This window comes from Choloepus didactylus, chromosome 2, assembly GCF_015220235.1.
Source record: "Choloepus didactylus isolate mChoDid1 chromosome 2, mChoDid1.pri, whole genome shotgun sequence".
Taxonomy (NCBI): domain Eukaryota; kingdom Metazoa; phylum Chordata; class Mammalia; order Pilosa; family Megalonychidae; genus Choloepus; species Choloepus didactylus.
This window is the reverse complement of record NC_051308.1, coordinates 87256281-87273493: the sequence shown is the minus strand read 5'-3', so window position 1 is coordinate 87273493 and position 17213 is coordinate 87256281. Positions and strand designations below refer to the sequence as shown.

General features: G+C 39.5%; 1 protein-coding gene across 1 annotated transcript in view; it reads left to right on the top strand.

Annotated features, from left to right (window-relative positions):
• Positions 1–17213, top strand: part of PAPPA2 (pappalysin 2) — a 289990-nt gene that overhangs the window by 207636 nt on the left and 65141 nt on the right. The window contains exons 17-18 of the mRNA XM_037806710.1: positions 13980–14148; positions 15563–15698. Of these exons, the coding sequence (XP_037662638.1) occupies positions 13980–14148; positions 15563–15698 (305 nt within the window). The remainder of the gene's footprint in view (positions 1–13979; positions 14149–15562; positions 15699–17213) is intronic.

The window sequence follows — 17213 nt, the reverse complement described above, 5'->3', positions numbered from 1 at the left end:
GTTCATTTCATATTGGAGTATTTGGCTTATGTGTTGTAGTCACCACACAGATATAGAAAGGGCCACAGCCCCCCAAAAATTTGGTTTGGATGTTGAGATGGATTTTGCCACACCCACACCAAGAAAGCATGAAAAGTTCTATTACTCACATAACAAGGCTTTCTGGGGAGAGCAGGGCGGGCTCCCAAGCTGGCCCAATAAATGGCTTGAGAGATCAGGAAAAGAAGACTGGCTTGGGGTTTTATCATGGTTAGTTCTGGGGCTGGGATGCGGGTTTCTGTGTATGAACTGGGGCTTTTGTGGTTTGAACTTCCTACTGGCATCTGAAGAGGGAGCATCCAGGCTTTCTTAGATGCTTGCCCAGATGTGGGAGAGTGGTGAAGCTTGAAAGCCATCAGCAGTCAAACATCAAAAATGAAGTCATGTTCTTTATTAAAGCATAGTTGGCCACACCCTTATTCTTGAAATTCTTTTCTCTTGATACTGTGACATCTTTATCCCTGAATTTCCTCCTTTTTCTCCATCTCTTCTCAATTACTATTTCTAGCCATTTTTCCTCTGCCCATTTCTTCAACATTGGTGTTTCTGTGCATTCTCTTTTTCTCTCTCGTTCAACACACTTGTCAGGGATGGAGCTTGTTTACCCCATAACCTCAATTGCCATCCATCTGCTTATGTTTCCTAAATCCATACTTACCACTCCAGGGTCTTTCCTGAGCATCAGTCCCATGAGGCCAATTGTCTGCGGATATAGCCACTTGGATATCCCACCCCTATCTCAAGCTCTAACTATGCAAAATGGAACCCACTATAACCTCTTTCAAACCTACACGTCTTCCTGTGTTTCACATGATTGCTTGAGCCAGAAGTTTGTACATCCCCTGAGACTCTTCAATGACTATCACTTTCAACAAAATACACTCATTTCTCCCCATCCTTGCCATCACTTTTCTATAACGAATCACTATCATCTTTCACTTCTGAACAGATCTCTCTGGTTCTAGTCTTTCCTCCCTTCAGTACATTCACCACCTTGCAGCAAAAATGGTCTTCCAAAACCTCAAATCTATTTAGAGCATTTCCCTGCTTAAAAACAGAATGAACAGCCTTTCTGCCATTTCATTTAGGAAAAACAAACTACCTGAAATAGCTTTCAGGGTCTTGCACAATCTGGCTAGGACTTGCTTACTTCTTCAGCTTCATCTCTCATCTTCCCTGGGAGACGACTTCCCTCCACCTGCTGCACACAGCACCTTCCATACCATTGGCTCTAATGCCACTTAACTTCTTTTTAGTTTTTCAGATAAGCCATGGCTAGCCTGCCTCTGGCCCTTCAAACATGCTCTGTCTTCTGCCCAGAGCTCTACCCACTCCTCCACAGTGACCTTTTGCTTGACTAACTCTCATTCTCCTGTTTTTAGCACAGGTATAATTTCATCCAATAAGTCTACCAGATCTCCCCAGACAGTATGAAATGCTACTTCCCTGGGATCCCATAGCACACAGAACTTCCCTAATGACATCACTTATCCCAGTGAATTGAAATTATCATGTTACTTGTCTATATCCTCCGGTAGACTGTGAATATTTTGTTTAGCGTCATGTCCTCCATGGCTGGTATATTTATTAATAGGTAATCAACAAATATTTTTTGAAGGATGAAAAGATTGCATTCATAAGAAAAGTAGCAATAGGCTTTGATGTTAAAGTTGATGCTGAAAAATGGTGAAGAGAAGTGGAGGTTTTCTTATGAGATGGTGGAGATCTCCATTTCAGGTGCTTTAGAGTGGAAGAAAGCTTTAATAAAAGATACGTGTTTTCTTCTAGCAGTTGTCTCAGCAGTAAAGAGAGAACGGTCGTTCTCCAAAAACAGTTTAAATTCGTTTATCCAACACACAGTTAGGCTTATTTAACAATAGTTAATAGTAACTAAAAAAGGATTAGAGGTCTCAATAAGCTAACTAGGAAATGATTCTCATACTTGGCTACATTTGAGTCACCTGAGGAGGTTTCAAAAATCTGAATGTCCAGATCATATCTCAAACCCAAATTTATGGGAATGGGACTCAAGTATCAGCATTTTTTTAAAGCTCCCCACGTAACTACAATGCACAGTCAAAATAAAAAAAGCACTGATCTAGTGGAAGCTTTGTCCTTGTTAGAGCAATATTAGTCATGGGATTTTGAATTTCCCAAGAATCCAGAGTAGGTTTGTCTCTTTTCAAAATTAGCATAAAAACACTTTTCATGTTGGATTTTTGTTTATCTCTTTGAGGCTTATTTATTTTTCAAGATAATAGAGAAAATACAAACAGAATTGTAACTCCGAAAAAACCTGTAAAGTTTATGTAACATCAGGAATTCTCTCCTATTCACCTCTTATAATACACACAATCTCTATTCAAGCCCTCTTCTTTGTTCTCTCATGCAATTTTCTTCACCCAGGCAATTATCATTAATCACTCCTTTATTGTTTCATTAACCTGACTTCCTCTTCAAGCTAAAATAAATGTATTTGACGTATATTTTATCAAAAAGACCAGTTTATATTCTCTCTTATCTTTCACTTCCATGGCTACCTTTTTTCTCATTAAGTGTTATCTTTATGTGTGAAGATTAGGTTAACCTCATTAAGGCCCATCATTAATTTAACTTCTGATTTATTCCAACCTTCTGATTTCACTTGGACAGTCTCTCCTTCCAGAAGCAATTCATCAAGATTCCATCTGAAAGGCGCTGTAGCAGGCAGAACTTCACAGGGGTAATTGTAAACAGCTATCCTTTCTGAGAGTCGCCCATCCTATCTGCTTTTCCAAAGTGCATAAATCTGTTTACGTTCCATAAGAATAAATTTAGGTCAAGACTGCAATGAATAGTCCTCACATTGTGACTGTTTAATCTTTTTAACAAAAGTTTAGTTGGTGGACCCCTTCAGCAGTGTCTTGTCTGATCTGCCTCCTCTTGAGGTAGAGAGCCTAGGATGTCCAGGGGCTAGGTGTTTGTACTTGACTTGTGTCTGCACACAGAGAAAGCCATTTGCTGTGACAAAGAATTAAAAGGCATTAGGCCTGGGCTCTATTTTATTGGGTTATGGCGATGAAATTTGCCACTGTGTGATGTGTTCTAAGCACTTCACATACATAACCCATTTATCTCATGACAATAATAAATTGCATTATATAATAATATATAATAGTGTAATGTGATATAATATAACAGTAATAAATTTTAATATATTATTATCTCCTCTTATAGACGAGAAAATTGAGACTCAGAGTGTGGTTAAGTAGCTTTCCCATGATCATTCAGCCATGAATTGGTGAAGCTGGGATTAAAAGCATTCTAGTCCCAAAGCCTGTGCTCTTCGCCAACAACACTTTTGATACTGGGCAAATCTGCCTAGGCTTCTTTTTTCACATCTGGAAAATAAGGGAAAATCTTTGGTGACTTCCAGCTCTAAAAGTCTGTAATTTATTTTATTTCTCTATCTCAACAGAATCAATGTTAAGAGCCAACACTTTGCTATAACACTATTGAGAAAAGTGATGCATAAAATTTTAGTACCACTAAAAGGTAAAAGAAAAAAAAAGAAAAGAAGCAGTGATAAATTATACACACAAAGGTTCCAGAGGCATAATTTTAGTGGGCAATACTTAGGATAATCTAAGCATAATACTTGGAGAACTTCTTCTGGTCTGAATGGACAGCCAAGGATCTATTTTCTTCCTTTTCATGCGTTTTGGTCAGTTGCTCTCTATTCACACCCAAGAGGCTCTAGCTCTCCCTTGAATATACAGTACTGTGAACACTTTTAATATTTCCAGAATTGAGTTTAAAGATTGAACACTTTGCTAAAACTTCTCAAAGAAAACAATTTAGTCATATCACTGGGAATGATGTTCTTAGTCCAAGAGTCATCTCCTAGCTTACAGTTGATAACACAGGCTTTAGTGTTGGCCAGATCTAAATTTGAATCCCAGCTTTGCTATTTATTAGCTCTTTGACCTTGTGCAGGTTACTAATCTGTGTTGAACCTCCTGTTCTTACCTACAAAATGGAGATAATAGGAGTACTTATCTCACAGGATCTTGTGAGGATTAAATGAGATAATAGACATAAGGAGCTGAGCTGAGTTCTTGGTCATATTAAGTTGTGGGTTAACAGATGCTGCTGCTGTTCATCATCATCATCATCATCATCATCATCATCATCATCATCATTTCCAGTAGGCTAATGCCCCTTGCAAAATGACTGTTGCTCCCTGGGGTACCCTTCTTATTGTGTTTAACAGGGAATATTCTTCTTTAACAAGGAATATACTTAGCTACGTTTTTATCAGTAGCGATTGTCTCTCATCCATGCTCCTTACATGTCATTTAAAAATACACTTCTCTCCCCCAGTCAAATATTTCTCTGTATGCTTCATCTCCTCCCACCGTCAACTCAGTGAGTTGTCCAAATACTAAAGTGGCATCAAGTAGACCATGAAAAGGAAAAAGGTAGATGTGGGGGGAAATAAATGGAAAAGAAATACTTTCCAAGATAGAGCTGGAAATACTCCCAACATTAGGGTGGGCAAATGAGGGCAGGCTTGTCTTATTTGACAGTAGAAGGGAATGACATGTCATGGAGCTATTACCTAGATTTTTAGGCTCTTTTGAACTTTTAAAATCTTAGCTTAAACCTCTAAGGTAATGGTCAACTGATTTTATCCTACCATAGAACGGAAAAGACAGACTTGGCTAATCAACTAGAAATGTCCAGTTAAGGCAAATGCCATAACTCCTTAGGTTGTATCCTGGGTCTGTAATTTTTAAAAATCCATAAAATAATCTACTTAATTTTGTGTCATAACATTGTATGTATATAGCCATGAATAGATCTAAACCAATGTATACACACACACACTTATGTCCTACCTTGGATTTGGCAATGAGGGGCACACTGTAATCTCCATGTACATTCAAGCATCTGTGAGAAATAGAGATTTGTTTTCTTTCCATTAAGACCTTGTCTAGTTTTATAATAAGTGTTTATTGTAAATACATGCAAAGTTTATCCTTGAAATCCTCAATTCTTTTGCCATTGTAGGATAATGTGAGCTTTAGGCTAATTTATGACAGCCTCTTTTGGCATCAGAGGGACTGAACCTCTGCTCCAAGGCTTGGCCACTCAAATACACACCTGGGTGCAGGCCAGCTCCCCACTTCAGACTTTGCAGGGCTCTGGCGATTGGCATGCAGGCCTCCACTTCAAACACGGCACTCGTTGACTTCATAAATTTCTCTATGGCCTTCAATCCCAAGCTAGGGAGCTTCTTTTTTTGTAAAACTGTCCTTCCTCTTTTGATTTTATATTGCCCATTGATTTCTCTATTAATCAGGAAAATAAATTTTAACATTTAATATGAGGAAGAACTTGATTGTTATATGTAAGTAAAAGGACTTGCTTTAACCCATAACTTTCTCCCTGATGCTCTTCTTTTCCTTTTTCCTACCCCACTCTCTGTCTCAGGTTCCCATTAACCCCTTCAGCCTAGTGGGTAAGCATTTTGGTTTTGCTCCTTTGTTCTCCAGTGATGGGGTCAGAACAGGCCAAACTGATTTATGAACTGTATCCTGAAGGATTCTGAGTGGGACAGCAATTTGAAGAATTAGATGAGATAGGAAAACTGAGTGGTCCCTTAATATCCAGCACTTCTGTATGTTCTTGTTTGTATAACAAGAACTGAGTAAAGATTTTGGACATCAAGGCTCATAATTTCTGCAGCTTTTTGAGTATTTACTGTGTGTCTGCTTTACATACATTGTACTATCTGCTTTATATGCATTAACTCATGTAATCTTCTAGTGACTCTTTAAGGAAGTTATATTATACCCATTTTGCAGGTAGGAAAACTGAGGACCAGAGAGGTGAAGTAATTTATTGCACAGCTGGAGCATGAGCATTAGTCTCCTGATTCCAAAGCTCTTAACCACTCTAGCTCATGTCTTCTTTTGGGAGTTATTCAGTATAGCCTGCTTATGGCTACTGTTACTTCTGAATCTTCCTGTTGAGTAAGAGAAAATAGGCAAGGAGAATGTTAATCAGACTTTTCACTCCAGCCCACATCAGAGTGATGCAGATGTCAGGAGGACTGCAAAGGTAGGATTCACCTGTGTAAATTCCAAAGTCCTTAAGTATGCCACAGCTTTCCAGAAGTTCTGATGGCTGTGTAGTGGGTTCAGGTTTCCTCAGTGCTTTGGTTTCTGGACAAAGGGCCATGTAAAGAGTTTCACTTTCTGGAAGAACAACAGTGACATACAGTGGTTGACTATGTGAATTTCCAGGTGAGTGTGTGGATGTGTAGGTATACTTGTGAGTACTTTCTATCATGCCAGTCTATGAGGTGGACTGACCAGGAATAGGGTTGTATCAATACCTGGAGGAATTCTTAGACTGAGAACTTTGTGAAGATGGCCAAAGAATTTCTTATAAATGAGAGGAAATGCCCTCTGAAATTGAATTCATACAATATGTTGCCCTTTTCTGCCAGAATTTTGTCCCAGCTGACTTTTCCAGGTTCTTTCCCTGCTTAGCCTCTTCTTCTTTACATATGCTATGTATATGCATACTTTCTCCATTTGCACTCTTGGCCAAGGCTTTCACATGTAAGCACCCTGGCTTTTCACATCTTTGGGTTGCTACAGGCACTCTTCCTTCTGCCTTGCATGTCCTTCTCTTCTCTACTAAGTGAACCAATCTCAAAAGTATTCCTTTCCTGATGTCTTTCATGTCCCCAGGCAGTGCTGCTGGCTCCCTTTTGGACACCCATACGTCAGTATTCTGGCCCTATTACAATGTTTATATTTGTTTCTACAACTACAGGGACTAATAAATGCATGGGCATGGGCAAAGTGCTCAATGAATATTTGTTGAATGAGTGTATGAACAAACCAAAATTTGGGTGGTGAAAGGCAATGCAAGCAAGAGGTTCCTATTTAATGCTTCAATGTTTTGGGCCCATTTCACGTCTGTATTACAGTGTTATCACCATTTTCTCAAACACACATAGCTGGAAATTAATATTAGAGTTTTACAAAATAATGTTAATAGCTGTTATACGAGTATGGGTTTAAATTGCATTGGAGAAACCTTGGATGTTCTTATACCTGGGAGAAACCTGAGCATATATGGTAGGAAGATAGCCCTGTCAATTGTATGGAGAATGTATTAGATGGGTCAAGAGTCTCATGGTAAAGAGATTAAGTCAAGGCTGTTGAACTTGAGTGACAGAAGCTGGGAGGTGCAGCCATGTTGAAGGGAGTTGGGGGAGCAATTAAGGCAGTGGCAGTGGGAAATGGAGAAGGGGACCCGAATTTGAGTTCAGCTGTGCAGACCTAGGGTGGCAGGGCATTTTTGCACCTGCCAATCTGGAGACCTAAGATTTTGCAGCAAAAGTCCAAAAAAAGAAGTGGGGAGTGGGACAAAGAAGTAGAACTGTCCTTATACTTTCAGGAGTTAGCAAGTTGCTCATTCTGACCAAGAGGCACGATTTTTCAAGGGAGAAGAACTCTGTAAGGGGCAGTTTTTTAAGTCAGGGCACAGTGGAAGGCCAAAGCCAATGTGGCTGGTGGAATGGTCCTGCTGATGGTATTTCTTGTGCAGTTATCAGGGTTGGGGCAGGACATCGGGAAGCCCTGTGTTAGTGCAGAATAGGAATAATCAGCTGTGGACTAGCCATGCCTGAAGTCTGCCTGCTCCCTATTTAGGATATTGGCTTGAGAAACCAGGTCTGCAATTTGTTAAAAGGAAAACTGGCGTGGAGTTTGGAAGCACTGCTGGTTCTTTTTGGGGGTTGGGTAGAGGATTAGGTCTTTAAAATGCTCTAGATCAGTTTCTCTCAAGCCTGAATGAGGATAGGAATCACTTGAGGATCTTGTTAAAATGCTGATTCTTGAGTCTGGAGTGGAGCTTGAAATTATGCGTTTCTAATAAATTTTAGGTGATCACAATGCTGCTACTCTGGGGACGACGCTTTGAGTAGTAACGGGCTAGACTATGCTTTGAGCTTTTCTTTCTTCAGTGTAAAAATTGACACTATGTCATGGAAAACAATTAATCCCTCAATTTCCTAATCTATATAATGGAGATAATGCAGTTACCTCTCTCCCTTACATTTCTTTTTTAGAGATTTTCTATGTGAGAAGATTCTGAGATCCTCAAAATAAATGTACTAAGTAAGGGGAGGTAATGTATCTGCAGCACCATTTCTAAGAATATAAATGCTTCTGTAGTATAACTGAGGCATTGGCATCAGACAGACCCTGGTGCAAATCCCTACTCCTCCATTAACTAGTTAGATAACCAGACAAGTTATTTTACTTTTCTAAACCTTACTTACATTATCTATGAAACAACTATTTATATATTCATTAAACCAATATTTATTGGCACAACTTATGTACCAGGCATTATGCTGGACACTGGAAGTCAGTAAATTAGATCTTGACTTCATTGAGCTTATATTACAGTGGGAGGAGACTGGCAATAAATGACTAAAATATTAACAAATAATTATGGAATAAGCATTCTATGAAAGAAATAAAGTTGTTTTGTTTTAAAGAAAAGTTTTACGGGATTAAAATAAGGATGCTCTGGCGTAGTGAAAATTATTCTTAGATATGAAGACAGAGAAGCAGCCAGTCAGGAGAAGAGTGAGAAGAAAGGCAACATGAACAGACAGTGGCATCCAAGTCCTTGATGTGAGAAAGCACTTGGGTGGTGTTTTGGATTCTGAGAAGTCCACTGTGGGTGATGTGCATTAAAGGAGGCAACTGTGGGATGGACTGAGGTCAGAGAAAGTGGAGCCGGATCATGCAGGACCTTGTATGCCAAAGTGAGAGGGTTACATTCTATTTTTAGTGCAATGGGAAGCAACTGAAATGTTCTAAGCAGGGAAATGACACCATCTAATTTATTTATTTGTATTTTATATAAGGTCACTCTGACTGGTGCTTGCTTGCTTGGTTGGTGGGGGTCCAGACTAGAAATGAGGTGTCCAATTGGTCTGCCAGAGATGGTAGCTTGGGCTAGCACCCCTGGCAGTTGAGATGCAGCATACGGAGAGAGATTTGAGAGGTATTTGGGATGTAAAACTGACAGGTCTTGCTGATGGATTGAATGATTGTGTCAGCATAGAATGGGAATTTGGGAAGAGGCAAGCATGAGAGAATGGAATCAAGAATGTCTCCCAAGTTTCAAGTTTGAGCCACGGGGTTGTTGGTGGTATTATTTACTGAGCTGGGGAGAATTGGGGAGGACTATGTGTGGCGATATGGGAATCAAGAACTCAGATAATGATAATTCCTATTTTTTTAGGATAGAGTGATATAAATATATAACACTTCAGTGCTCAATATTTTATTGTTTTCCTATTACTGTTATTAATGAGGAACTACCCATTGGAGACACCAGATGCCCTTCATCTGCAAAAACATAGTAATTCTCTTGGACTCAACAAATCATACTTTTATTTTCTCCAATGGAAAATAAATATTACTTTTGCAAAGCTGCAGTGGTGATAGAAGTATGGGGTAGACTCATGTGTGCCTCAAGCAACATCAATCAAGCTTTCAGCCAAGTTTTGATTATGAGATTTTTATTTTTGGCAGCGTTATAAGAAACAGAAAGAGCACAGCTGGGTTCTCAGCACTAGGTGGATACCACAAATTCTAGAAATTGGAAAAAAGCACCTTCTAACTTGTAAATTCTAGTGATTTGTCTGGAGAAGTTGCCCCCAACTCCTCATAATACCATTTGCAGAGTGCATTGTCTGGCAATAGCTGTCCTTTTAGTCTTTACTAAGCATCCAACCTTTTGGCCAGAGCTAGATAAGTGAATCTAGCTCTCTGATTTCTGTACCTATGGTTTATTTTTACCAGTGTGGAAAGGTAGCATAGATCTTAGTAGTTTGCCAACCTGTCTGCACATAAAAACTACTGGTGAGTTTAAAAATACAGAACTCTAGGCTACAGTCACAAGATAATTCGATTCAATAGGCCTGGCAATCTAGATTTTTAATATGGCTTCTCCATGATTCTGATGGGGCTGGTCAACAAATGCCATTTGGAAACCACTGGTCTAAAGGTGGGATGTTATATTATGATTTGAAAACTGTGAATTCTATTTTTGCCTTTGTCAACGACTTGCTTGCTGGATGGCACTAGGCAAATTACCACACAGTTAGTAAAGTGCAGTTTCCTGCCTGTAAAATGAGAAATTTTAGCTTCCCTTTACCCATTGGGATGAAGAAAATATAAGGAGCTGATAGACAGTAGAGTAGAATGCTTCATGTGAAAGGCATTTGGAAGGGGCTCTCGAAGTCTTGGAATTGTTGTCCTGGTAAGGGCTTGCCTGTCTGCAGTGGTCTAGGATTGGATACCATCTTTCTCTGAAGTGCAAATCTCTTCCCTTCATGATTTCAAAGAGTCTTTTGGTTCTTGATTCATATGCTTTATGTGAAGTTGGACCACTATTAATAAACCAGAGTTTTCATTAATGATTTTAAAAGAGTCAGAGGTCATTTTTCAACATCACCAAACTAGAAGAAATATGGTGACAGGAGTAGCTCCACTGGAGGTCAAAGTCTTGCCATTGCTGAATAAACGGGCAAGATGGGTGGCAAGACTTAGGTTTCCATCCCCTTTGAGGGCCTCACGTGGAAACCAAATTTTCCAAAGCAGGGAGGAATCCAGGACACTCCGAACTCCTGCCACACTCTCACTCCCTGTTGGAACAAAACGGCCAGAACCAATCCACGGCACTTACATGCCAGACTCCATACCACTCTATCTGAAGACTCATACCATAAGCAGGGATCCTCAGGCATCCACAGCGAGCCAAATGAAACGACCCTTTCTATTGGACCGTGGGGAACCGAACCAATCAAATGTTCTGTGAGAAGCCTGTGGGTGGGACTTAAAGAGCCTCCTCTGAGTAGCAAGACGCAGAAGGTGAGAATTTTGTGTGGAGAGATGGACAGACAAGGCAGCCACCAGGGAGAAGAAACTATGAGGGAGGGAATGCATGAGATTGGGAGGGGCATAGGAACCCCTGTAGAAAGCAAACTGGATCTCCTCAGGAATCTGGACCCCCTCCCAGCCCTCTTCTCTCCTGCCTGTAGTGCCTCCTCTCGGGTTTTCAGAGGCACCAGGGAAAACATACTGAGTTACGAGCGTCTTCCTCTCTGGAGACTGGTGGTTCACAGTGCAGGGCCTGTCACGCTGTTTGGGTCCCACCCAGAACACCCAAACTCGCGCTTCCACATCCAAGTTTGATAGGTCAACCCTCACCCCTGAGGTTATTAAACTGGCAAGGAAATATACGAAATCGGCATTCTTGAATGCTTCTTCACTCTGGGCAGGGAAAGGGAGGGCTATTTCCATGGTTGAAATGTTCCAACCAATTCAGAGAAAAATACCACATGAAGTCAAAATATTATAGTCCTGGCCAAGCAAGGGTTTTCCTTTATAACCATGCTGACATGCAAGGTTTTTTACAGCCTTGCCTCTCCCCTGGTGTCAGTGGTATTGCCTGCGCTCTCCAGCTGGGGGATGTCAATTCAGCAGAGGTAGGGGAAGGATTTCATCTGTGGGAGGTGGCAGAAAGAAGACAATCCCTGGGAGAATATAAACTCTGGAGTGTGAAGGAAGAGAAAAATAGCCAGTCTAGGAAAGGAACAAGAAAAGAGTTTCGTTACAGTAAAAAGAACTGCAAACCCTTCATTGAAAATAAATTTGAAAAGGCTTTTAAATGGCATCTTCCTTTAGGGAATGAAGTACTAAAGAACTCCTCTCTTGTGTTCTTGAACCTAAAACTATGGCAATGCTAACCTATGGTGATCTAAGTCAGAATGGGAGGACTGAGAGTAGGTTGTGAGGAGCAGATTTTAACTGGGAAGAAACACAAAGAGGGATGGGGTGGGGGGAACTGGAAATGTTCTACATCTTAATCTGACTGATGATTACTCTGCTGTAGTCACATGTAAAAATTCCTCACACTGTATGCTGGATTTGTGTGCTTTCTTGTACTTAATTTATTACTCAATATAAAAATTTAAAATGAATCTTTTTTGCCACACTTAAGGATGGGGCATTAGGATAAAGGGCATCTGAGATGTTCAGTAGGTTAGATTAGAGAAGCAATTGTTAAGCAGAGTGAGCTGTAGAGTATAAAATGAGGCAGATGTAGCCTGACACAGGGAAAGGACTACATGGTTTGACAGTAGGCAGACCTAGGTCCAAATCCTGCCTGCAGATTTTACTATGGATCTTTGAGCAAGCTTTAAATCTCCCTCAGTCTCAATTTTATTCTTTCTAAAATGTTAATAATATTTACCTATAAGTGTTGTTTGAGGAATTTAAGAAAATAAATTGTGTAGATGTCTTGCTGAAACATAGCTCAAAAATGGTATTTGTTATAAATAGATAGTAGGTAAATGTCCACATAGACTAGGATACTAAAGAATTCCAGTAATAAAATCAGCTTTCTATCCTAAAATATTTCTGGGAATAAAGGTATGAGTCTAAATAACATATTCCCTCTCTTATTTCTACAAATAGAACACCTCCTCGCTTATTTTTAGTAGATAATTATTTTAAAATGTTAAACTATTAAAATATCTTATTATAAAAATTTAGTTGAAATCAAATGCATTCTGTGCTATGAGATCTTGGGCAATTTACTTAACATCTCTGACTATATTTATCTATAAAATGAGAATAGTAATACTATTTCATTAGGAGAATTATGATGATTCAGTTTGTTAAAATTTGCAGTGTGCCTGACAAATTGCTGGTTTGGGTTAAATGATTCAATTCAGCAAATATTTATTTAATGCATAATACAAGCCAGATATTATTTTAGTACCTGAGGGTTAAAAATGAGAATAAGACACAGTCCCTGTCTTCAGGAAGTCTCCAGTCTAGTGGGAAAGACAGACATGTACACAGTTATAAAATGATTTGATAAATGTCTTACTGGTATAAGATTAGAATGCTGGGGAAGCACAAAGGAGACATTATACAAAAGGTGGTTGAAAGACAGCATGCATGGAATGGTCGTCATATTTGAATTAAAAAGAACATTAATGACTCTACAAGATGGCAATTTAAGTCTGCCATGTACTCAAGTGAGTCAATAGCCAAGGAATACTTTTATTTTAGAATCACAGGCTTGCCTGTAACCAGAATTCAGAAGTGTTCTGAATTTGAAAAGGATACATTCGAACAGGAAAATGCTTTCCATTCATGAGAGGGAGGGATAGTTCTTCCAGGGCAATGCTGGGTCATTTCCACTTCAAGAATCTGATAAAAGCCATAAATGCTTTCCAAGGAAAAAATGGACTACAAACACAAACAAAATGGTTATAGTAATCTCAGGGAGGTTATTGTCCTTCTGAAGGTCAGGTTAAGAGCCTCAGTTTTAAAAGAATATCCAGATTACTGCACTTCTCCCCTCTCTGAAGAACCAAGATTTATAGGCAACTTCATCAGTTGTATCACCGTATCAACACTGATCATCCTAAAACCACTTCTGAGTAGTAGCCTGAGTACATGGGTATCCTCTGATAACCTTTTCCATACTCCATCCTTCTGGCCTTTCCCAGTGCACTTAGGAGTGAGACTGCTCCAAGATGTAAAGCTCAAAGCATACCCAACTGTAAAAAATCTAGACCCTGCACTGATATTTATCAACCCTCTTAAGAGTAATGTATCAAGTATTTCTATACAATAGCTACTAGTACCACTGTTAGTAAATCAACATGTTTTTAGTTCCATGACTTAGAAATTAAACTGGAGAGGTGGGGCATTTGGCTGACAATAACCGTCTGCCCCTGCCTATTTGCTAAGCTGTATCTCCTATTGCTAAGGATCCAGTCTTCTCCCACGATGTCCTTGATGGAATCTGACAGGCTGTTTTGTTTTATGTCTTAATAGCAAGTTTCTGAAGATACAGTGCCTGGAGAGTGGAATCTGGGAGAAAGGCAGCTGCATCCCAGTGGTGTGTGAGGCCCCTTCTCCTATCTTTGAAGGCATGTATGAATGTACCAATGGCTTTCAGCTGGACAGCCAGTGTGTGCTCAACTGTGACCAGGAAAGTGAGAGGGTAAGTATGACTTCTTTATTTTGGATCAGGCTGTGTGCTAATCTCCATGGCAAATCCAAGAATGTTGAGTAGAAATGTTCTGAAAGAATCGAACAGGCAAGACCTTACCAAGTTGGGATTCTAACCAGAAGTGTTGATACTATCTGGTAGAAAATTCAGAAGATATCATTCTTTTGGAATGTTCTGTCCGGAGTTCAGAACTTCCTCTGGGATAAGAAGAAGAACCCAATGGGTTGGGTACCTAGGTACATTCCAATGAATGCTGGGATTCTGGTTTGGCAACACAATCTCCTTCCATGCATGGCCACTGACCTAACTTGGCTAGAACACTGGTATTATATTTTTAAGTAGAACAGAGTCCTGAACAGAAACATGAATTCCTTGGCAAAGCTAAAAGTTCTGTCAGACTATCATTCTCCCTAAGATTTTGGCGCAAGAGTTCTCAAATGAAAACCACAGTCTTATCATGGTTGAGTGACTAAAATAAATTTTATTTTAGAATCTTTTTCAAGTACCACAAGCATACATGAGATAGGAAGTTAAGCAGATTTCCTAGGCAAAGATCAATAAGCTTGACTGCTGTCCTGTCACATTTCTTTATCTCAATGTCCAGCACACCATGGTGAACATGCAGGACAGATGTGAAAAGGGTGTGCCAAGAAATGAGACCCCAGAGAAACCAAACCCATTTGCTTGCACTAATGGGTTAAGGAATCAAGGAGTCGGTCAGATGAAAGAAGAGTTATGTATAATTCTGAAATCTTAACTTTCTTGGGTTTTCTGATGTTTGCGCTATTCTTATGTTCTAGATATAGTGTACTTTGTGACTATTGAGGGTGTGCAGCCAAGAGTTACAAAAACCAGCATACGTTTGGAGAAAGGAAGTAGAAATCTTGGTGAAATCAAAACCAGCTACGCTCCTAGATGTGTCCATTCAAGCAGAAAGGCAAAAAAAAAAAAAAAAAGCGAAAACAAAAAACACCTTCAAGAAAATTATGAATTGATTTTACTGGAGCAAATTCACCTTGAAAAAATCTGACATTGAAAAGCAGCATTTGTGTGATATTGTGGATGAATCAATGCAAAACAACACTCTCTGGGGGAAATTCCAAAAATATCTCAAAATATGTGAACTACAGTTGATAGCTCATCACATCCTTATATTAAAAAAAATGTTAATAAGTTTCACCAATAACAAAACTGTTCATGATTTGTTCACACCAAAACAGCAAAGGCTCCTCTTTGTTTGTTTATTTCTTGCCAGTTACAATATAGTTTATTGTTTAAATTGTGTATTTTAGTCCATATTCTAGAAATTGGAGTACACTACCACTTGATCTGTCCACTATTTTCCCCCACTCTAATTGAGTTAATAAAATAGTAATGGAGATGTTCTTTGCCTTTGATACTCTAGCTTCCCATCCTCTGCACTAAGGAGGGACTGTGGACCCGGGAGTTTAAGCTGTGTGAGAACCTGCAAGGGGAATGCCCACCACCTCCCTCAGAGCTGAATTTCGTGGAGTACAAGTGTAAACAGGGATACGGGATTGGTAAGGATGGGAGGCGATGTTGCATTTTGTTCCCAGTTAATCCTTTTATTAGGCCTGGCTGGATTTTGAATCACTGTGCTCCCTGAGGAGGGGATGGAAATGCAAGTTGGCTCTTAACTGCTTCAGTAAAATGAAACTTGTGGCAAATTTCTTCCTCTTTCTCTTCCACACGTGTATAAAGTTGGTCCAGCTGCAGAGTCATTTACATCCTATCTGGTCATGTTATCCACCCTGCTGTGGCCTGAGAGTGGGTAGATTTGTGGCAGGATGTGTAATTCTAGGAGGAAAGGTGGGAATGTGTATCCATGCACCAGCCATGTGCTGGAATCCTCCATGCTCTCATGTTCTCTTACTGGAGCGGAGAGTTCCTGGAAGGGACACTTAGAGATTGTACTCACTTCCATTGTGCTCCTGCCATTTTTTCTCTTCTGGTCTACAGGGGTCTAAGTTCCAGAGATGGTGGGCAACTTATTATTCAAGAAATTTCAGAGATCTTTGTGGCCAGATCTGATTTATAGTGATGCAGATTCAACTTTGCCCTGACTGGGCTCAAGCATCATCAAAAAGAGATGCAGTTTATGTTGAACCTTGTGAGATTACCCTTGACATCTGAGCTGCACAGGAAAGAATCTATCTTTTTTGTTTTTATAGCAGTCAATCTGGCCCCCCGTATTGTAGATTCTACCCTCTTTTTTTAATACATTTTTTATTGTGAAGTTTAACATATATACATAACAGTAATAACTTTCAAAGTACGATTTAACAAGTAGAGGGCAAATTGCAAAGAATGTTACAGGTTACAGTTCCACAATTTCAGTAATTTCCTTACTGTGATATATAACATATAGACAGAAAGGTGATAACTGTCAAAGTACAATTTTATGCATAGCTATAGAGTAAACTTCAAAGAATGTTATGAGTTACAGTTCCACCACTTCAGTTGTTTCCCTCCAGCCACTCCAATACCCCAGCATCCAAACAAAAAAAAAAGTATGTAAAGATTCAATATTTGTAATCCTTTGTCTATTGCTACCCCTTCTTAGACACCCCTGAAGATCGAGAAAGTGATTAAATGAGAGGAAAAATCAATCTTTATAAGTCATTCTAACCTGTATGATAACTATTATAAGAGCTATAAACCTCATTAGTTTCTGAGGTTACCATCTTCAGGTTGCGCTTTGCACCGTGCTGTCTTGTGGTCAGGCATGGAGTATTGGGGTACTCAGACTTTGCCTTTTGAGTAGTATTTCATGAACAAATTCTGATCTTCAAAGAATTTCTGCATCCAACTGTACACATTGGCATATCTATAGTCATTAAGAGTGATGTAGCTCCCTTGATTATTATATAACGTCCTGAAGAACATAAAAACAGAGCTAAAAAGAAACTTGGAGACCATCAAATCTATAGATGAGGAAATATGGTCCTGAAAATATATATTCTTTGAGTAGAATTTTGGAAAACACTTGGACCCCAGATACAAGGGAGCAGAGCAAGATTTTTCCTCTAGAGGCT